This window comes from Chiloscyllium plagiosum, unplaced genomic scaffold, assembly GCF_037043375.1.
Source record: "Chiloscyllium plagiosum isolate Xiang-an unplaced genomic scaffold, Cpla_swu_hap1 HiC_scaffold_6, whole genome shotgun sequence".
NCBI lineage: Eukaryota > Metazoa > Chordata > Chondrichthyes > Orectolobiformes > Hemiscylliidae > Chiloscyllium > Chiloscyllium plagiosum.
Window position 1 is genome coordinate 109,624,052 of NW_028270144.1, and position 24,187 is coordinate 109,648,238.

General features: G+C 39.7%; 1 protein-coding gene across 2 annotated transcripts in view; it reads right to left on the reverse strand.

The window, feature by feature from the left end:
- Positions 1 to 23,898, reverse strand: part of tmem131 (transmembrane protein 131) — a 202,805-nt gene extending 178,907 nt beyond the window's left edge. Inside the window, exon 1 of one of the 2 annotated variants that reach the window (XM_043692263.2) lies at positions 23,723 to 23,898. In XM_043692263.2, the coding sequence (XP_043548198.2) occupies positions 23,723 to 23,879 (157 nt within the window). In that variant the 5' untranslated portion in view covers positions 23,880 to 23,898. The remainder of the gene's footprint in view (positions 1 to 23,722) is intronic. The other variant, XM_087988350.1, reaches the window with a different exon arrangement.
- Between the last annotated feature and the right edge of the window lie 289 nt (positions 23,899 to 24,187).

Consider the following 24,187-nt stretch of genomic DNA (forward strand, 5'->3'; position numbering starts at 1 on the left):
TGAAATCCCCGTCCTAAGGGGAAGACACTTGTCATTCACTTTATCAATACCAGTTTATAAAAGAAACTAACATGTTAGTCTGAAGCAAGAGGAATAAGCTGACCTGAGTGTACGTAGTGATAGGATTTGACCTTGTGGTTCACTGTGCCCATCTAAATACCAATTATCCGAGACCAACAAAAGCCTTTTTACACTTTCATCTTGGAATATGGGAACTGGTTGAACAGCTGAGTGAGTTTTTCCCACAAGTGAAGATTTCCTTCACTTTTGAAGACTGCACAAGACCTGCTTTGTACAAGTCAGGATTGACATGGATTTTTATGGTTATCATTAAAGTTAGCACTTAACATACTGCCTTCAGGAGCTAAGAGCTAGAAATTGAATCAGTGTCGGAATCATTCTCAAAATGACACCAAAACAAAAAGCCAAGTAATTGTTCCATTACGTTTGTCTGGATGATAGCCAAAGCCAAAAATAAAAAACTTATTCAGCAAGACCTTGAAATCAATGAACTGCTGAATCAAAGTGCAAGGAGCTCATGGATTTTTTTTTCCCAATCTCCAAGGCAGAGATAATTTGTGTCTCTGCCAACTTTTCTTATCCTGGCCTATTAGGTCAAACTTCCTTTAAGATTCCTTCCACTCTCCTCACTCCCCAATGCCCTAGCTTTTCACTTGTTTTCGGTCCCTTCTCTAATTTTCACTTCATTCACAATCTTCAACCTGCCCAAGTATCTCAGCTTCTATTCTCTTTACCCTTTTCCTAATAGATTATTAACCACCCAACCACCTTCCTGGCTCAGAGGATAACTGTTAGGAACTAATGACAGCTTCTCTCCTTAATCTGCTATCGCCCCACCCATCCCTTTCAAACATCTCACCTAGTTAGTTAGTGTCCACCTGTCCTTGATGTCCAAGTTAGAATCTCATCGCTCTGGACTAATCACATCACATGTCAAATCGTCCTATCATTGTATTTGTACCAGATTGGACCCTCACCTGTTTCTATTCTCCTCAAAATGGTAGATAGAAGACCACTGACATGGCTGCTCTCCTTATTCCCAGTGCGAGTGGCATCTCCCAAGAGTGCAGCTTTAGGCTCCTATTTCTCATCTACTACTCTTTCATAATATCATCTCAGAGCAAAGTTAATTTTGTTTTCTTTTAAAACAACTCTGTGGAATATGGGTTTCACTGGCTGGGCCAGGATTTATTGCCCAACCTCATCTGCAAGAGCAGTTAAGAGGCAATTGCATCGCTGTTGGTCTGGAGTTATATGTAGGCCTTATCAAAGATGGCAGATTTCCTTTTTTTTTTAAAATATAAAGAAGGAACCATCAGGTTCACAGAGCGACAACTGAAAATTGTTCCATGGTCACCATTAGGCTCTTTAATTTTAGACTTTGTTGAAATAAAAAAATTTCAACATCAGCCATGTCAGGCTTCATTAGCCTGGGGTTAAATCGATTACTAGTCCAGTAATTTTAACAATGCCCTGTATACACAGTAACATCACTCAGCCCTACCCATACCCAACAATCCCACTTGACCCCCACAAGTATCAAAAATTGATTTTCTGATATTCAGGACTGTACAAGCAAAATATTTCCTCCAATATTATTAGCAAGAATGAAATCATTATCTTTAATCCTCAACAAAAGGAGGCCTCACTACCAATACATCCTATTCCTTGGTAACTGCCAGAGGCTCAAATGAGACTGTTCATAACTTCAGATTTGAAAACAGGTCAATTTCCAAATCACACACCAATGCTGTTGCCACTTCCACAAGAGTCTGCACCTTCCTCAGCTTTTCTGCTACAGAAATCCTGATCCACATCTTTCATTACCTCTATACTGGGCTATTCCAGCACAGTCCTGATCTGTCTTTCATGTCCTATTTATGGATGGTAGGATATTACACAAAACATTGCAATATCAGTTAGTTACAACTCAGATGATAGCAACCACACTGGGGTCAGAAAGCCGTGAGTTAACATCCCACTCTCGTCTGAGAGGACAAAAACAAGTAGACACTTGAATGTAGATCTGTGGAAGTGCCATCTTTCAGATGGTGTATTAAAATGAAGACACCATCTGACCACACCACAAAATTGTTTACAAAATCCCCAGGCATACCAGTATGTTATGTTTTCTCAAACAAAGATATTTTTATTTAACATTCCCCCATTAGTAATGCTGCCTGGCTAAGTTATTAGGGCCTGATTTCTTCAGTATCATATAGATCTAGTGTAATTTACTGTACCCAACTGAATCATTTGTGCTATTTTTGCCCAAAGTGGAGGCTGCACCTTGTGCTTGAGATCTACACCAGCCGAGAACTCAAACGTGCTTGTTAGAAATTGTTCCTGCAAAGTCTGACAAAAAAAAGTCAGCTCCCATATGTTTTAAAAAATTCTCAAGGTCAGGTTCGTAGGAGAGTAGTCTGACACAGAACAAACGACCAAGAGGCGAGACTGCTAGAATATGGGCATTTTATTCCCCGCAGTGTCGCACAACGGGTCTGGTTTATGCTCACTCTACATGTTACAAAAACTGGGAGCCGTCAGTTCTTGTAGAGCGGTTGCCAGCAACCCACGCTCGGCGGTTAAACGTAACCCCGGAGCAGACTCACCGAACTGGAGACTTTTCCAGCTTTTTATTCTTTTCCAGATATAAACATTCATGTGAACAGCAGAGCAAGGCTAAAAAACACATTCCATTCTGGTTACATACAGATAAGAAGATTCACACGGGACTAAGCAACACCTCCATTCCGGTTAGATTCACACATGTATTGGGACATAATTTTTAACCGTTTCACCACATTCCACTGCTTGGAATTTTACACCACACCATAAAACTCAATGTTAATAATAGAAATCAATGCTCAAGTTTTGCATAAATCCAACCACAAAATGTAAGATTTTATGCACCCTGTCCAATATTTGGATCTCAAAAATTAATAAAATAAAAACCTTTAAAAAAAGATTAACGCTACCACCATTATGAGCTAGGAGTGTATTTATTGCCCACCCCCAATTGCCTGGGAAGTGATGCTGGTGAGCTGCCTTCTAAAACTACTGCACTTAGTGTTGGGCACCAACTGTTAGGGAGTTCCAGGATTTCAATCCAGCGACAATGGTGAAAAAAGTTCCAAACAGTGTGTGGCTTGAAGAGGAAAAATCAAAGATGGTGTTGTTCGCTTACATGTTCAGTCTTTATCCTTCTAGTTGCTTATTCTGATCCTTTGTGATCATGGGTTTGAAAAGGTGCATCCAATGGCAACTTGATGAAATACAACACCCACATCTTGTGGATGGTGCACTTGATGCCCACTGTGTGCCAATGATAAATGAAATGGATTACTGAAGGTGCATTGCCAGTAGGGCCTGTTTCCACACTGTAATGTAATCTAATCTAAAACAGGTCATTTTGTCCCAGCTTTGAATGTTGTGAACTTTACCCATTCACAACACAATTTATTCCAAATACATTGACTGATGCCTTGTAGACGGTAGTGGACAGGAATTGGAGAATAAAAAAAAGCTTTTTTGTAGCATCTCCCATGGCTTCAACATAGCTGAAAAGTTTTGTAGCCAATGACAGGGCTTCTGAAATGTAGTCATTTTGTATTCAGCAAGGATCCAAATACAGCAAGGTTTTTAAACACCCAGATAATTATGTTTTGTTTTATCTCGATACCAGGGAACACTCCCTTGCTCATCAAAATCATGCTGCATGTCTTCTTTTCTCTCCATCCTTGTGGAAGTGATATTTTAAAATACACTGCAACATTCCCTCAGTACTCCACTGGTGCAAAAAAAAAAAAACACACATTGCTGTTCAGGTTTCTGGAATCTGTCTTTAATTCCTGAATCTGGTTCAAGTGTAAAAAAAGGATGCAATTGCAACATAAAAAAGTGATTTTGTTTACATCTGCTATCATGTTTTGCACTCCTGACAAGTAATCTGGCCACTCCAAAGGAAGTGGTAGATGCAGGTACAGTAATAAACATTTAGATGACACACAGACAGGTACATGTGTCACCCCATTTCTCCCCAAACCCCCAGTCAAAGCAAAACAGTCAGTGTAGTTTTACCTCCATCTTTATTCCAGGCCCTGGAGGAAGAGAGAAAGAAAGAACGATTGCCCACATGCATACGAACAGGAGTTCTCGGTCGTCTTGAACAGTTTGGATAATCAACAAGTATCAATAGCAGAGACCAAGCCCTTTACTGTTATACAATGAATTTTCCTAATCTTGTTGACTGGATTCATACAATGGATACCTTCCCCTTGTTAGCTGACTTTGCATACTGAATGCTTCCAATACTGTTAAATGGCTCTATGTAATGACTGTTTTTAAGCCTTGTTAACCTATTACCCTTGCCTCCAAACACCCCATTGATTAGATAAGAACTTAGTCAACAGAGTCACATTCAGCTGAACCTCATGTTTCACAAAACTCAGCTCAACTCCCTCCCTGCCTGTTTATACTCTATACACATTCTCACACAAATAGGAAAAGTATGGAAAGAGATTGGCCAAATGAGTGTAACTTAATTTGGGAAACTTGGTTGGCACAGTCGAGTTGGACCAAAAGGGTCTGGTTTCCTGCTGTCTGCCTCACACTTCAAAATAAATTCTCCATATTTATTTTGAACATTAGAACAGTAGAAATCTCATGGAGTCAACAAATTAGAGAACATTTCATAACAGAAAGAATGACAGGAAAAGTACAAGACATAGTACAGGAAGTGAAAAGAAAAATCATATACCCAAGCACTGAAACACATTAAAATTTAAAGGTAATCTTAGTTTTTGATTTAATAATAAAAGTATTTCTCGCTTCAAGAAAAAGCATGCTCTTTCAAAAAAAAAAAAAGGGGAAATATATTTTGCTTCACACAAATAAACTGAGACTACATCACATTTTAGGGAAAGAACAATGAATTTCACATGAAATTTAGCAATACTGTTTAGAGGTGGCATGCCTACTAGTAACAACGCCTAAATTTTCAACATATTTCCAAGGAACACTAATTTAAATCTTAAAAATGGAAGACAGTGTGGGGTAAAGTCATATTAAATGTATCATAGAAAATTGCAAGTCAACACAATTTTAAAAAGTGTATCCTATGTCTGAAGTTTTAAAAAAAAAATTCACAGAAAGCCTTCCACTTTTAAAGTTTGAAAATAAAAACTGAGTTTGATTAGATCAGCTGCACCGGAAGTTTAGAGCATGAGTTTGATAACAGTGATTCTGATAGTGATATGCTTTTGTTTAAACAAGCTTTGAAAACAGATTAAAAAGCAGTAAAATCACAAGTATAAAACAATTAAAATCTTAATTTCACTTGTCACTACATAAATTATATAGTTAGTTAATCTCAATTTGATACTGAATAATTAAGGCATTAAAACATTCATTGAAGAAAGTCAAGGTGATTCAAATCAGAAGTCTGTCATCAGTAACGGTCTTAAGTTCTCAACTGGTACAAGTAAAGAAGATTTTTTTTGCAATCTTGCAAACTGTCCTTGTCACTATTTAAAGAAATTAGATTACAAGTGACAGAAACAAGTCATTTTGTGTACAAGGCTTACCTTTTCCAAAAGATCATGTCCTGATTTCCCCCAGAGAAATATTTAACATTCAAAGAGAAATTCAAACAAAAAGTCATAACTAAAAATTACAAAGGTTTTATATTTGAAACACTTAATTTTTGACAAAATTGGATTTTAAGTACTTTTAATTTTCTGCTGCCACACAAATATCCGTTCATATAGAACACAATTTACAAGGATTTGTTCATTTTACGGTTTTGAAATTCAAACTTACTGTACCGCAGTCTTCTGTAAATCCCTATTTTCCCTCATTATTCCAGCTTAAGATTTAATGGGGTGCTTCCACATGGACTGTGAGAGCCTCTAACTGAATTTTAAATCCTCCACTGTGCATGTCTCAGCTTAGGCCCAGACCTCTCTGCTCAGGTTTTCCTGCTATCCTTGCTTCTTATTTTTGATATGGAGTGATATTTCTTGGCTGTCTCGCCGTGCATCGCAACCTTCTCCAAGCTTACTGGTCATTTTAATTGCAAGGGTTACTGAAGATTTCTTCCTTTGGCTCCAAACTGCGAGCCTTTCCTCGCTAACCCAGGACTGTTCAGAATTAGCAGACACTAAACAAGGTACTGTTGTTACAGACTTCATTAGCAAGACTGTGTGGTTGGTTGGTGTAAGTCAGTCAGTCAAAAATGTTCCCCAACTGGAAACCATAAATGATATGGAAGGAGAGCCACTCTCTATCCAACATAGAAATGTGTAGTGTTCAAGTCAGATGACACTGACCTTTGCAGGATGCCCAGATATAACCTCTGCAGGATGCCCAGATATAACCTCTGCAAGGCCATCAGCAACACCAAGAGAGGATACTGGACTAAACTAGAGACCCAAACAAACCACACAGATACCTGCCATTGCTGGCGAGGCCTACATGGCATGAACTGGCTTCAAAAGTGAAGCACAGCATAAAAGCAAACAAAAATGCATCCCTCCCCAATGTATTTTATGCTCACTTTGAACAGAAGGTCAGTGAAACAGTATCACCTGCCCCTCAGTCATTGCTGCAGACATCAGATCAGCATTTTTGAAAGCATCTGGCCCAGATAGAGTCCCCAGCCATGCACTCAGATCCTGCATGTACCATCTGGCAGGAGTATCCAATAACATTTTTTACCCGTCTTTATTACAACTTAAAGTCCCCATATGCTTCAAGACGACCACCGTCCTCCCAGTGCCAAAAGAAAATTCATGCAGTGTGCCTTAATGACTACTGCCTGGCAGCTGACCTCCACAAGTTATGGATTATACAGCCAACATAAAAAAAAACTCCCACCCAAGTTATAATAAAATCTCTTCCAACATCGGTTAGGCAGAAGATACAAAAGTTTAAAAACACGAAACAACAGATTCAAGAACATAGTCAGATGTACAGCACAGAAACAGACCTTTTGGTCCAACCTGTCCATGCTGACCAGATATCCCAACCCAATCTAGTCCCACCTGCCAGCACCCAACCATATCCCTTCAAGCCCTTCCTATTCATATACCCATCCAGATGCTTTTTAAATGCTCCAATTGTACCAGCCTCTACCTCTTCCTCAGGCAGCTCATTCCATACATGTACCAACGTCTGTATGGAAAAAGTTGCCTCTTAGGTCTCTTTTATGTCTTTCCCCTCTCACCCTAAACCTATGCCCTCTAGTTCTGGACTAGTTCAAAGACCTTCCCATCCTGGTTAAGCACTCATCCAGTGGGCCGAAAATACAGAAGTTTGAAAATATATACACCAACAGATCCAAGAACAGCTTCTTGCCCACCGTTACCAGAGATATGAATGGACCTCTCATATTAGAGTTAATCTTTCTCTGTAGCTGCAACACTAACGTTCTGCATTCTAATACCCCAATGTACCCACTAATGGTGGGATTTGCCTGGACAACACAAAACAATACTTTTCACTGTATCACAATGCATGTGACAATACTAAAGTCAAAACAAACCTTGAACAGCTGGACATGCCTTTAGCAGGAATGACCTCACTGCCCTCCAGTGATCATAACAGGTGCAAACTAGCTGAAGACAGGCATCTGTGATGCTGGGGATCTCAGGAGGCAGCAGAAATGACCTATCCACTCAACAGCTCGGGCTGAAGATGCCAATTCTTTAACCTTATCTCTTGCATTGATCAGCAGGGCATGCCCATCATTAGATGGAGATATTTGTGGAGCTTGCACCTGCTAAAGACCACCATTCAGAGTGGATGCAGCAATACTGCAGAGTTTACAACCTATCCATTGGTTGACAGATTGTCTAGCCCAGAGTACTGCAGGCTTCTTCTATTTGACATGCAGAAAGTCCTTCATTATAGCTTCACCCAGGTAATACTTCATTCTTCGTAATGCCTGGTGCTGCTCCTGGCATGTCTTCCTGCACCCTTCATTAAGCCAACGTTAATCCTATGACTTGACAAAAACGGTGAAGTGGGGTGATATACCAGGCTGAGGTTACAGATTATGGTTGAATACAATTATAATGGTCCACAACATCTCAGATGCCCAGTTAAGTTGCTAGATCCGCCCACTTTTACAGTGATACTGCCACATAACAAAATCGAGGATAATGCCCATGTAAAAATGAGATTGTGTCTCAAAAGGATTACATGATAGTCACTCCTACCAATAGACATGGACGAACACCTGTAACAGGTAAATGAAGGAGGTGGTCGAGATGATATTTCCCACATTTTGGTTTCCTCTATACCAATCTCTAATACAGAGAGAACATCTGCTCCAAACTTTGACAAGAAATAAAACTTCTATAGCTATGAACAAAAAAGTGTTTACAGTATTGTCTTCGTCTGGGAACTACTTGAATAATCCAAACACCTTACCAACATCAGAGTAGACATTCTAGCTCTACCAAAAACAAAAATGGGTCAATGCTTAAATTCAAACTGCAAACATTACAGATCCATTTACCAATTCCTCAAAAGTTGTCACATTATTATTTTTTTTTGAAATGTTAACACTGAAATGTTACCTCAAACTAGAACTTTAGAACCACATTCATGATATTGATTAATACATCATTTTGGGTGGCAATTTCTCCTCAACCCCAAATTTATCAAACTCCTAGGTTTTATTCATAAACAGATTGATACTGTAAAGTTTGCTCTTTAAATCTATTCAATCTATACCTTATCCCAAATAAACAAACAAACATTCAGTTCCTTTAGAAGGAAGTAGTCTATTATCTGGTTTCATTGAAGATGCATCCCATTATTGCACTAAAGGATTTAAAATCTCTAAAAATGCAAGTTAAATGACTGGTTTGCATCCCCATCATCATACCCCTCAATTCTGAGCAACTGGATTATGCCTCCCCTCAAATTAAAAAAAAAGTTAAAATACTTAAAAGTTCTTCACAACTTTAAGACCTCGAATCATCTTAATCCTTCTTCTAATGTAGAAATATCACTTTGAAGGGAGTCTTTCAACTATCCACGTAAAGGCAAAATAACTTTTAGAATTAAACAGCTTGAAGATGCAGCCTAGCATCTTATCAGCTTTGCTAGCTATCTTGGATTTTTACAAAATTTTCAATCATATGCAGTCCTATAATCAAAATGCTTTGGCTGGAGTGCATTTTCAGAGCATTTCTTTTTCAAAAATAAAATGGCAAACATGTTATGACCAAGGATCAGTAAAGCATACTTGAGTAATTTTAAAGTTGGTGTGCTTACAGAAAACTCATAGGTACAGGAGCAGGCTATTTAGATCCTCAAGCCTGTCCCATCAATGAGATCATATTTGACCTATGGCCTAGCTACATATACCTGCCATTGGCCCACACCCCATAATAACTTTGCTTTAGGAAAAAAGCCTCACTTTCAAAATTAATTGTTCCACAAATAGTGGATGAGTGTTCCCAACATCTACCACCCTGTGTGTATAGAATTCTGACTGTACCCCTTTGTTCTAGAATCCCAAACTTGCGAAAATAGTTTATCTACCCTGCCGTTCCTTGATAATATCTTGTAAAACTTCAATCCAATCACCCTTAAGCTTCTAAATTCTAGAGAAAAAGCAAGTCTAATTTGTATAATCACTCCTCATATCTGGACTTTAGGAGTTAGGTCAACATTTCTGTAGGGGGCATGTTGTGCCCAAATCTGCTCAGAGTAATCCAAGTGGTGACTAACCAGGATTTTGTATAACAGCAGCACAACCTCCACATCCTTGTACTCCAAACCTCTAGATATAAAAGTCACCATTTCATTAACTTTGATTATCTCTGCACCCTTTTCTGACACTAAAGATTTATGTCTCTTAAATCCTCAAGTCTCATCCACCATGTTTCACTTCATGAGTCAATGGGATGACTGGATCAGTTTTGTCCCATTAAATCATGAGCAGTACTAAGGAAACAGCTTAACAATCACTCCCACAAAAGTTAAGGATCATAGACTTAAGATTATGGCATTTTCGAAGCTGGCTGGACCACAAAGTATATCCCTTAATGTCATGCATCTCCAGAAACTAAAGTGAATTTTTGTATCAAAACTTGCTCAATGGAGCTTCTACAACACTCTAGGGTAGAAAATTCCAAAAGATACATCAGCCTCAAAAGAAGAAATTTTTCCACATCTCAGTTTTAAATGAACTACCACTTTGAGATTATATCCCCTGGTTCTATAATCACAGCCCAGCAAAATATCCTATCTATACTCTCATTCAAAAATCCTCCTGTGAAAGTTTCAATGAGATTGCCTCTTATTCTTTGAGACTGCGGCAAATAAAGACCCAGTTTCCACAATAATATTTGCTATTGAGGGAGTGCAGCGTAGGTTCACGAGGTCAATTCCTGGAATGGTGGGATTACCTTACACTGAAAGACTGAAGCGACTGGGCTTGTATACCCTCGAGTTTCGAAGACTGAGAGGGGATCTGATGGAGACATAAGATTATGAAAGGATTGGACACTCTGGCAGCAAGAAATAGGTTTCCGCTGTTGGGTGAGTGCCAAACCAGAGGACACAGCTTAAAAATACGGGGTAGACCATTTAGGATAGAGAGGAGGAGAAACTTCTTCACCCAGAGAGTGGTGGCTGTGTGGAATGCTCTGCCCCAGAGGGCAATGGAGGCCCAGTCTCTGGATTCATTTAAGAAAGTGTTGGATAGAGCTCTCAAAGATAGTGGAATCAAGGGTTATGGAGATAAGGCAGGAACAGGATACTGATTAGGAATGATCAGCCATGATCATATTGAATGGCGGTGCAGGCTTGAAGGGCTAAATGGCCTAGTCCTGCACCTATTGTCTATACCTGCCATCCCAAGGGTTAATCTGGTGAACCTCATTACACTACTTATATGGCAAGTATATCCCTTCATTAGGGAAGGCGACCAAAAAAAAAAAAAAGCTACACACCCCCTCAAATCCCTTTCCCGTGAAGGGCAGGGTGACACTTGGCTCAGTGGTCATCGTGTGTCCATGTGCCATTAGTTGGCCAACTTGACACACAAGTTGGCCTCGAGATCACAATATGCAGAGCAGATACAGACACTGCCTGGGGCCACCAGAATGCCCTCACAACCCAGTTGTTTAGTTTAAAGGTGTGTGGGGGAAAAGAGGATACACGAGTAACAAACACTGCCTGCCAGTGTCTGGGTCCAGCCAACACCTTTGATATCAAACTGCTAGCATTTCGTATTGAATCTGTAGAAATGCTAATAGCCAAGGCTGCAGTAGTCATTCTTCTCAGGAAGAGAAGTTAGCTCCCATTACTATAGCAATGGATTTCCGTGCAGACATCAAAACTGAATGTTAGTTTCAGTGTAGACAATGACCAACAAAGGCTGCGCTGGAACTGACAAAGACCGTATTGAAAAGTTTCTTGACATGTGCTCCGGGTCAACAGAAGACTCAACTAACCACTGATATTGGTGTCTGTCTCACCCTGAAGCTCTGGTATTTCCTTGTGCAACAAATGCTGTCATTGAACCCCTATTCGGACTCAGACTGGTGGTGTTTTTCCCCCCACAACACCTGCCTAGTTTGGAAAGATTACAACTGGTCCTCACAACCAAAATCAATGATTATAAGCAACAGTGAGCCTAGCACTGATCATTGCAGTGTTCATTAGTATCTGCCTGCCACCCAATGATCATAGAGGACTGAGGAATGCACCATTAACTCCCAGCTTCTCTACTTCAAACCAGCTCAGTTTTTGAAGTATTGGAGAAATAAGTGTGAATAGCTCAGACTTGCTGGTAACCACCTTATCATCATCTGTCACATTCATCAGTTCTAAACTACCTCCAATTTTCATTCTGAACTTGTATCTTTAGTTTTTACTTTGACCATTAATGAACCCAAATTCATTTTGCGCATGGTGCTCATCTTCTGCTTCCTTATTTCTGAGGTAGTCAGTTAACAGGTTAATATTACCCCAGCTCTCAGACCTACAAATTATCACCAACTTCAAAATGCTTCCTCGTGGTCCTTAATTATGTTGTCACTGCTCAAATCTATGCCTATCTTCCCAAGAACTTCCATGTTTAAACTCCAACCAAATCAGATTCCTGCACCTGCCAGAGTAATAAAACTATCAATTTCATTAATGACATCCCTCGATTGCGACAAAGGTAAAATTTTATGATAACAATTAATTTGTGAAGATTTCAGTGGATAGCACTGTCCCCTGATTGAACAAGTTATGGTTCAGAGTGCGTTGCTAGAAGAGCACAGGTCAGGCAGTATCGGAGGAGCAGGGAAAAAAAATTAAGAAAAAAAAAAGTGCATTTTGGGCCAGAGCCTTTCATCAAGCCCAAAGCGATTTTCCTGCTCCTCGGATGCTGCCTAAACCGCTGAGCTTTTCCAGCAACACAACTCATCTCCAGATCTCACTGTCTCCTAGAACAGGTTATGGAGTGAGTTCAAGGTGCACTCCCTCCTTTGTGACAAAGTTTGAGGCGGACTTTTTTTTTGGGTACACAGTCAGAGCTGCTGCATTCAGAAGATGTGAAGTAAGGCCTTGTCTGCTCATTCAAGTCGATGAGAAACATTGCATGGTGCAACTTCAAAAGAGCAGAAAAATTAATCTGACATCCTGGTCAATATTTATCCCTCCATCACAAAAATTATACATTGCAACAAGCTGACGGCAGCAATTAGAACGGTTTTCCTTTCGGATTCACAGCAGCCAATGACACTTCCAAGTTCTAACAAGACTTCATAACCCAGGACAAGGTACTATGTATTAAAAAGACAAACTTAATTAAAACAAAAACTTTCCTTCCTTCAATGATCCAAACAGTGCTACAAACTGGTTCAGAAGTTCCATAAAGTCTGACAAAACAGTTGGTATGGATTGCGATTCATTAAGACAGAACATACTCCCGACAGTTCACTGAACAGGGCAAAAGTTTTTCTTTAGCAAGTTACCAACAAAAATAAAATGCCTTGCGGACCCAAGATAGCCATCTATTCCTTTTACACTATTTTCATTAAACCCTTCAATGGTTTAACAGGCTCAAAGTTATTTTAAATACTCAAGCTTTTAACAGTTCATGTACTTTGCCCAGAAATAATACAATGCAATTTTCAACACAATTAGTTTCAAAAGAAAAAATGTCAGTTGTGGCATTTTAGTGAAGTTGCGGTAAGCTGATGTTTCATTTACACAATTTGAGAAGAGCCTTTTCTCAAAAAAAAAAATAAAATGCACAAGTCAGCAAAATTCACAGCATCTCAAGGTTACACATCTATATAAAAATGACAAGCTACAACTCAAATACTGCATCAATGGTGGATGTATATTGTTTCCAACATCCCCAGCTTACAAAAGCAAATATCCAAAGCCTGACTGGAAGCCATATTCAGAGTCTTTTCAAGATTTATGTTGGTTGCGATGTCTTTTGGTTCTTGCAAAAGAGAAGTCATGTCTATACACCAATCCTAGTACCCATTTTACCTGTCACGTGGAATATGAACCCATTCTTTCTGGGTTTGTCTCATGGGGGTCAGTAACATTGGCACTTCGTACACAATTGTTCCTCTGCCTAATTTTCTTGTTAACATTCCAAGTATGACTCCCCACCCCCAAGCACACTCTCTCTTTTGGCATTCACCAAAGAGGGCTTTAAAACATAAGTTATTGCTTCCATTCACAGTAAGCCCCAATTAACCATGCTATTCAATTACTAGCCATTTACCCCAACACTCCCCCCACATCAAGACAGTAAGCTCTTTTCCAGCTTTCTAACCCAACTAGTCACTAGCCGCTCCACATTTCCATACAGAACACATCCCACATCCAAAGTCCGATTATTCTTCTATGAAGCATTTTGGGATTTTTCCATAGTTTTTTTTAAAAAAAAATGCAAATTAGTGCTATGCAAAGGCAAGCTGCTTTGTAAAACAAAACACTATCATTAAAACAAATTCTCACTATATTGGAGGAGCTACCCAAACCAAGTGGACCCTTCAAATACTTCCTATATAATATAAACATCAATTTGTTCATTCACTCGATTTTTGTACTAAAATAACATTAACAGAAAATGTTGGCTGAACTGATCAAATAAACAGCCCACTGGACATAATTAGAATTCTCAAACTGGAAAGCTATACACTTCAGGTAAAAATCAGAGAGCATTTAAAAAGCTAAAGCAAACTAATATCCAGTGTAGCGATTATAATCATTAAAATATGGGTCATCTAAAGTTCTGACTTTTGTAGAAGATGCATATTCAAAACAAAACTGACTCAATGCAAACAAGCTTCTGAAAATGTTTGTGAAATGCAAAAAAAAACTATAATAGTTAGCCTTTCCAAATATTCAAATTACTGCAGAATTTAGGCAAAATTATTTATTGAAATAGGATTAAAGTTCCAGAGAACCTTTTGTACAATTGTAAGTCAATTAACTTAGCCTTCATTTCAACCAATTATTAAAATCTTTTCTCCCCTCTCTCATATCATTCCAGGTTCTGAGTACACTCTCCATTCTGCCATTTAGCTCAAAGTCACTCATCTCCTTCTCCTGAGCCTCAATTCCTTTCACTATTTATCCTGACCACTAGGCTATCTATACTGACTAACATTGTCAATGTCTCCCTGGACTAAAAACCTCTCTCTTTACCCTAAGATAGATAAATTCAATCTTTTTTCAAAAACAAAAAAAAAGATTTATTTTCAACCTTCCTTTCTCCTCTGATGCTCAGTATCAAGTTCAACACACTAGAGCCTTATCTGTCTGACATCCTGTCCTTAAAAAAAACATCCAAGACAGTCTTGCCTGGTCAAAGTCATAACTCTTGTGTTTTTTTTTCAAAACAACAATCACAACACCAGGTTATTGTTCAACAGGTTTAATTGGAAGCACTAGCTTTCAGAGCCCTGTTCCTTCATCAGGTACTCCACGACCACCTGATGAAGGAACAGCACTCCGAAAGCTAGTGCTTCCAACTAAACTTGTTGGACTGGGGTGTACAAAAGTTAAAAAAAAATCACAACACCAAGTTATAGTCTCCATATCATAACTGACATTGTAAGCCTGGAATATCAATACTTCTTGTCCTCTCCACAAGCATGCACTATTGACCAATATTGTAAGTTTTCTTTATTGCCCAGGTCAGTAGAATTTTGCTAATGTTTCTCTTTTTCTAAAGGCATACAAAAGCTTTTTAAAAAAAGTCTGTTGTCACCTCAGGTGGAAGTGTCTTAGTTTGTTACAACTTACACATTACGCTTATGATATCCAGTTCTATTGTTTCTCACAACATATGCAACTAAACAACCACTTGTTTGTCACACATTGTTCTGGATCAGTCAAAATTTCCTTCACAGGAACAGGAGTGGGCCATTCAGCCCCTTAAGTCTTTTTACCATCCAATGATTTAATGGCTGATCTGCAGTCTAACTTCATTTACCTTCCCTTGGTCCATATCGCTCAATGTATTTGTGTAGCAAAATATTACCTTTCTCAATTTTAAAATTTAACAACTGATTCAGCATCCACTGTTACATGTAGAAGAGTTCCAAACATCTACCATCCTCTGTTTAGAAGTGCTTCCACACATCTCTTCTGAACAGTCTCGCCCAAATGCTAAGGCCACGACTCTTAGTTCTAGTAGCTCATAAAAGCAGTGGAAAAAAGTTTATCCAGAACCTGTCCTTTTAATATCTTGAAGACTTCAAAAATCAGATCACCCCTTAACCTTCTAAATTCTGGAAAAGGTAAGCCTAGTTCATATATCCAGGTATCATTCTTGTAAAGTTACATTGTACTCCCTCCAAGGCCAGATCTACTCTCAGCAGTTCAAGTGAGATCTAACTATGGTTTTGTACAACAGCAACATAAATTCCCCATCCCTACACTCTAGTTGCCAAGATGCAAGGCCATCATTCCATTAGCTTTCTTGATTGTTTGCAGAAAACAGTCAAGAGCATCATATTCAGCCTTCACTGTAAGCTGTGTAGACTTGTTGCAGGTTCCACCTTCACCACTTCCAAGCTTCAGAATTTGAGCTTGGAAGTGGTACAACAGCATGTGGTCTATTTAGCCAAACATAGTTGTAATGCCTCACAAATCACATGCTGACACTTTCACCCACCAGGAGCCTTGTGACCTCCTGGAAAGGCAAAAACTTATCCTCAATTGGTGTCAAGAAATCTCTTTTTTCAACCTCTTTTGGATGATCAAAACAATGCTGGGCCCCAATTTACATTATAAAATACCAATCTGCATAACAAAGTAATCTTTGCACAAAGTAGAAACAGAATGTGCTCTCAAAGATGAACTAGTATTCAGGCCTCATGAGATAGCAACCGTTCAACATTTTCACTATTCTCTGGGGCATTAACCAGCTGATGTTTCATCTAATTCTGCTGTTGCTCCAAGGAATATCTAAATTTGTATCCTATTCCTTGTAATACTAAAATACTGTAGCTAAAACGGTGACATACCAGAGAACCTTTGCAATGTCTTTATTTCTGAAAAATAGTGTCTGAATTTTACAAAGAGAAGAAGTTTAACCACTTCCAGTCTGGGAGCTTTGCTACAGGAAGCAGAATGATTAAGTAACTGGAGTACCTTCTTTGTATCTGCATTTTGTTCTAACACTGTGCGATGGCTTATCTCAAGTTCATCAGAAAATTGGAGTTGTTAAAAGGTCTCTCTCTCTCTCTCTGACCAGCTGAGTCTTTCCAGCATTTTTATTTCAGATTTCCAGCAACTGCAGCATTTTGCTTTGCACATCCCAAATCTAAACAGCTAGTATGTTTGTGAGCAAAAACAACATAATCTTGATCCTCCATTAGTCTCCTGGATGTTACAGAATCTATACTGAATACAAAACCAACTTGTCACAACTAGAGATAAAATGTCATACATTGTATCTGTGTTTTGTTGCAACAAAGAAGGGCTCCAGTTACTTGCTCAATCATTCCTCCTCTTGTAGCAAAGCTCCCAGGCTGAAAGTAGTCAAACTTGCAAAGATTCTCTCATACATCACCTTTTAGCTTCAGGTGTTTTAATATTACAAGGAATAGGATACAAATTTTATTAAAAGCTTGCTCTATATATTCTTAAAAAAAAGGAACGTTTAGAACTGTGAAGTTCACAACACCCACCAACTCTCCAATTCTTCCTAACTCTCTAAAATAGATTTTAACTTCACTGTCCTTTGCTGGTTTTTGCTTTCACTATTTAACCATGCAGTTTTCCTTTTTGAAAAAAAAATGATTTCTCATTTCCACTTTTCAATTCCTCCAAATGTCTTCTTATTAGAATGTAAGGGTGTGTGGTAACTCAATTATTGCAGCAAAAATAATTCTTCTTGTTTAAGTCATAGTGATACCAGGAAATAGTCTGAAAGTGTGTATTACTTCTAAATCCTAAAGAAAAACCTGAAGTCGGAACATTATGGTGCAAGAAGTTTTGTGCACAGCAAGTTCCCCAAACAGTAAATAAATAAGTATATACGGTGTTGTTGATTTAGCTCTGTCCTAACCACTCTCCTGTTCTTCAAAACAATGGAATGTTTTCTGCACGCAAGAGCACTGACAAGAGTCTCTCATTTCAACACGTGATCTAAACCATTCTGCATTCTCCTATGGTACTCTTGAGTTGTACTCAGGTCTCTGAAATGGGACCTCACCTCTATGTTAGAGTCAAATAATAGAGTTAACTATAACTGACATGTTAAGAGTGTGGGAAAATTAATTTGAAGCACATGCCTGACTTGAAAATTTGAAATAATTTGAGAAGGTAAGAAAACACTATTCCACGTAACCATCTCAATAAATCTAGAATAGGCTCATGTTACAAAACAGTTAGCCAAGACAGCCAATTATATAAAATCCTGTTCATAATTTCCTTCTCATTAGCTCAGATCAATTTACTTCAGGTAAGATTAAGGAAATCGCATGTACTTATAGTTGGATCCAGTTCACACAAGTCAGGACTAAAAGTCACTTATGCCCCACTAATACACACTTGTGTAGGTAGTTCAGAGACTAATTCACTCAAATTTCAGTTCCAGATCATTTGTACGTTATTACACACCCATCTTAAAGCAGTGAAGGATTCTTGAGCATCCTTCCAAGTTTTTGTCGTATATAAATTCCAGTTTGTGAAAACTTTCCCGTCAGTGGCAGCGTTCTCACCCTCGATGCACATTCAAGATGCAAGGTTATGTTCAAAACTTCTGTGCAGGACCAACAGGGTGCTGCTAATGCCAAGAGTACTGGGCAGGCTTGGTCAGAGACTATTGCTGTCCAAGTTTGCATATGCAATGTGGCTCAGTGGTTAACACTGCTGCCTCACAGCACCAGGGACCCTGGTTCAATTCTCGCCTCAGGCGACTGTGTGTGGAGTTTGCACATCCTCCCTGTGTCTGCAAGAGTTTCCTCCCACAGTCCAAAGATGTGCAAGTCAGGTGAATTGGCCATGCTAAGTTGCTCATTGTGTTAGGTGCAGTAGTCAGTGGGAAATGGGTCTGGGTGGGTTACCCTTCAGAGGGTCGGTATGAATTTGTTGGGCTGACGGGCCTGTAGGAAAATCTAATCTAATCAAAGAGGTGTTAAAGGACACAGGGATAGTGCGAGGAAGTGATATGACAGAAGATCATCAACCATAATCTCACTGAATATGAAACAAGCTGAATGGCCCATTCACATGCCCATTCATATGCTGCACTGTTCTCGTGAAACACAGCAAAAACTGGGCCAATGGGCTGAAGAGTGACAGATGAAATTTAATTTAAATGGGATGTGCTGCATTTTGGAAAAGCAAATCTTACCATTAAGTGTACAAGTCCTGCTAAGGTCCTAGGGAGTGTTGCTGAACAAAGACCTGGGAGTGCAGGTTCATAGTTCCTTGAAAGTGGAGTCACAGGTAGGTAGGATAGTGAAGGCGACATTTGGTAAGCTTTCCTTTATTGGTCAGAATTGAGCATAGGAGTCGAGAGGTCATGTGGCTGTATTGGACATTGTTAAAGCCAGTTTTGAAATATTGTGCAATTCTGGTCTCCCTTCTACAAGGAATGTTGCGAAACTTGAAAGGGTTCGGAGAAGATTTACAAGGATGTTGAGTATTTGAGCTATAGGGAGAGCCTGAATAGGCTGGGGCTGTTTTCTCCAGAGCATCAGAGGCTGAGGGGTGACCTTATAGAGGTTTATAAAATCATGAGGGGCATGGATAGGATAAATAGACAAGATATTTTCCGGGGGGGGGGGGGGGGGAGAGAAGAGAAGGGGAAGGTCTAGAACTAGAGGGCATAGGTTCAGGGCGGTAAGGGAAAGATATAACAAGTGACCCAAGGGGCAACGTTTTTATTTAAAAAACACAGAGGGTGGTGCCTGTATGGAATAAGCTGCCAGAGGCAGGGGAGGAGACTGGTACAATTACAACATTTTAAATGTGTCTGGGTGGGTATATGAATATGAAGGGTTTAGAAGGATATGGGCCAGGTGCTGTCAAATGGGACTAGATTAGGTTTGGATATCTGGTCAGCATGGATGAGATGAACCAAAGAGGCTGTTTCTGCGTTACACCTTTCGATGACTCTATAACATCAACTTCAGACTAAACACTTTACAGCCTTCTGGACTCAATACAGAGTTCAAAACCTTTAAATTATGAACGATTTCTTTCAAGGCCATAAGACCCTAAGAAATAGGAGTGGAGGTAAGGCAGTTTGGCCCATTGAATGGCAGAGTGGACTCAATCTTGGCTGGTGGGCATTTCAACGCCATTTACCCACACTCTCCCCATATCCCTTAGCTGGTCATGTCCTGCCCTCCCCTCCCCCATCCCACTTACAGCCCTTTCAAGTCTGGCAGGAGACATTGAGAATGTCAGAACATCGCTTAATGTAAACTGACATTTTCTCCACCGGCACCCTACATCCACAAATCCAGATACTAATTTCTCATTATGTGCACTATAAGGTTCCACAAGCAAAGTGGCAGTGAACTTCAAGCATAATCAATTCATTTACTGATTGAAACATTTTTAGGACAGAGCATGAGAAACACTACTTAAAAAAAAGAAATCCTCCCCTTCCAATCAACCCTGTTTGCAAAACCTTTGACAGACTCCAAAAAAAAAATTTTGCCAGATCACATCTCACAGTGACCATGTTCAAAGTTGTATGCATCCTTCCATTCCAAATATTGCTGTGTGTCCCAGAGTACAGCTCCCCCTCAACTCTGGAAACATCTTGGCATTATTACTTCTCTGATCACCAGAAACCCCTTCAAAAAGACTACCTTTTTAAATTTTCTACTTCTTGGTCTGCCTGCTATGTGAAATACTGATTGCTACATGGTGGCTCTGATTAGCACTACTACCTCACAGCACCAGGGACCCAAGTTCAATTCCAGCCTTGAGTGGCTGACCATGTGGAGTTTGCACATTCTCCCCACGTCTGCGTGGGTTTCCTCCAGGTGCTCTGGTTTTCTCCTATAGCTTAAAGGATGTGCAGGTTAGGTGAACTGGTCATGCCAAGTTGTCCATAGTGTTCAGGGATGTGTAGGTTAAGTGCATTAGTCAGGGGTAAATGTAGAGTCATTGAGCTGGGGAATAGGTCAGGTCAGGGTGGGATGCTCTTCGGAGGGTCGGTATGGACTTGTTGGGCCAAATGGCCAACATCCACACTGTAGGGAAACTGTGTGCAGGCTAGGTAGATTAACCATGGTAAAAATCAGAAGTTGCAGAGATAGGAACACAATCTTCACTGAGTCGATGGGCCGAACAGCTATGTTCCGCACTGTAAGGATTCTATACTTTTCATAGTATGTGAGAAGATGCTATAAAAATGCAAGTTAGAGGAAATATTGTAGCAAATGGCTTACATTTGGACTGCTAAAAAAGTTAGCTCCAGCTCAAAGTCTTGAAAAATCTAACACTGGTAAAGATAAAATTTGAAGAAAAAAAACTGACACTTGGTTTGTGTCTGTAAACAGAGCAGTATCAAAATACAATCACTGAAAAATTCTAAAGCAACTTCCTCAAAACTCAGGTGCAGCTTTCACTCAAGGGAAAAAAAATCCCAAAATGACAAATATTTTTGTAAGAAAAAAAAATTAGAAGACATGGCATTGGGGTCATATTAGTAAGGATTAATAGCTGTTTAACAGACTAAAGCAGAGAGCAGGAATAACCAGGTTTTCCTTCTGGGGCAGCTGTAATGGGGTACTGCAAGAATCGTGCTAATGCCACAGCTGTTCACAATCTGTATAAGTGATTCGTTTGCGAGGATCAGTTGTAATATTTCCAAATCTGCTGATGACAAAACTAAGCGGGAGTTCAAAATGCGAGGAAGATGCAAAGACATTTTGGACAGACAAGGCAAATGGACAAGAGCTGGGCAGGTAAAACATAATTGAAGCTGAGAGACATTATCTTCTTTGGCAGGGGAAAACAAAAATCAGAAACAATATTTCTTCAAGTGATGAGAGCTCAGTAAATCTGTGTCCAAGAGAGATATATAGGTGTCCTTATTCGCGAGTTACTAAAAGCTAGCATGCGTGCCGCAATGAATAAGACAGCCAATATCTTTTGCTGTCAAGTTCAAAAGTAAAGATGGCTTACTGTTAGAGCCTTGTTGAGAGCACAACTGGAGTACTGTGTACAGCATTGCCCATCTTATGCAAGGAAGGATGTATCTACCAAAGACAAAGTACAACATTCACAAGACTAATTCCTTGGTTGGCACAATTCTCAAAGAGATTGAAGAATGGTGGGCTGTAATCTCTAGAATGATACATGATCTCACTTAAGAGATCAGATAAGGAGGAATTTCTTCACGTAAGGTGGCACATCTTTTGAATTCTCCATCCTAAAGGTGTGGAACTTTCATCATTGATCAGGTTTAAGTCAAAACAAAAAAAACGTCTCCAGAAATCTAATGACATAAAGAGATGGTGAGAGAAAGTATCAAAGTACATGATCGACCATGATCTAACAGTGACTGAGCAAGCTCAATAAGCCGAATTGGCTACTGAGATTCCTTCTCTTGTATGGCAAGTAAATAAAGCTGTAAGTGATCAAACAACATCCTAGTGAAGTCTAACCACTTTTCACCTTCCCCAACCCAAAAACCAAATTTTGCCAAAACATGCACATAAATGGAAACGTAAACTGTTTTTGCCTGTCCAGACCTAAACCTACTGATTATGATTCCACCCTCAGATATTTTAAATTCAAGTTAAGAGTAGAGTCCGTGCAAACTAATCTGGTACATCCCAAGAGGAATGCACTATTTTTCCTTAGGTGTTAATGTCTGACAAAAGTTCTAAGACAGAAACAAACAACACACAAGTCATAACAAAAGGCTCCCAAAGGTCCTTAACTTCAACTAAAGATTAACAATTATTGATCAGCAACAATCCTACAAGTTATTACTAATTTTACCAATTGTATAAAACTTACCTGATAGTTAAGAAGATTTGCAACTCAGGTTGTGGTTCTGAGTGTAGGTTTGCTTTCAGACATTTTGACATCATACTAGGTAACATCTTCAGTGAGCCCGTTACCTAGTATGTTGACAAAACATCTGAAAACAAGCCTTCCAGCTCAGCGAGCAAACCTACATCCAAATTTACTTGAACTTAGTATGCCTATCACAGTAATTGCCATTACATTTTAACAAACTCCAACACTAACTACATCTGCAGGGAAGCACCACAATGCAAAATGGTACCAAACAAAACCAGAAGCACCTCAAAATAATATTAACACCATCCCCATTTGGTATTTTTGACCACTCTACATATGGAGGACTTTGTCAGCCCAGAGACCACAACATGCACTTTAACACGAGCAAACAACCACGACAAAAATTTTATATCTAACGTGTGGGGGTTTGGATAGTTAAGCTCTGAGTGACAACTGGAAATACCCAGGTGGCAAATCTCAAACGGAAAAAAAAGACATTTAAATAAAAAAAAATTTGTACCACTTTGCTGTTACATAATCACGTTTCCCTTTTGTGTCTTTATGACTCCTTATCTACTGGTTTTACATCTTTAAAAAAAAAAGGCCTAACAGGCTTTCATAGTGTGAGCAAATTAAATACTTCCGATTTATCACAACTTGGTCCCAGCCAGGCTATTTATGGGTATATTATTTTAGGCATTTTTTTTGTAAACAAAACGCAAGAAAAATCTGTGCATTCCTTGTTAGGGGGGGGGGGGGGGGGAAAGGAGGGAGAATCTATGAGTCAAAGCCTTGGAGATTTTATTTCGTCCTCTTATTATTGTCCTCTCTCTCTCTCTCTCTCCCCTTTCTAGGCCGAGTGAAGCCTAGAGCTGGTGTAGGGAAGGGGGGCCGGCGGAGGGCTCTCACTGGGCGGCCTGCCACAGCAAACCCGAGCCTCCCTCCCTCCTCGACCTTCCCAAAAATAAAATTTTACCAAAATATAAAGCAAGAGATTAAAAATTGGACTATTAAAGAAAAAGGTGCGGGGGGGGGGGGGAGGGGCGAGGAAGGGGACACGTTTAAAAAGTCAGCTTCCTCTCACACACAAAAAAAAATTACCAGAAAACAAACTCGATTTTTAAAAAAAATATATATATATATATAAAACGGTGCGGGAACAGACAGTGAGTTGAAAATTATATAAATATTTATTTCGTTCCCCTTCACTAACCTTCTGCCGTCCCCTCCGCTATGTGGGAACAAACCATAATAAATAGATGGAGGACTCCTACGGCTGGCCCTCGCCGCCCTGTTGAGGTGCTGGGGCTCCACCGTGGCGGTTGTTGGTGTCCCGGGCTCACGGAGCCTGCTCCTTTCCGCTTCGCCATGCCGCTGCTTACTGCTGCTGCTGCTGCTGCTGCTTCCCCCTGTGAATGACAGGCTGGGGCTGGAGGAGGTACACAGACAGCGACCCCTCAGTCAGTGTGTTATATACACAGGCTGACTCACTCCGTCCTAACTCACACACACACACACACACCCATTCACTCGCAACAACGTGGTTGCTGCCTGCCTCCAACCCGCTATTACACACATCCAGCTGCACACTCACACACACACACAATAAAAAATGCAACACACACCTACAATGCATCAACCTTCACAACAACAAGAAACTTCCCTTCACACACACTCT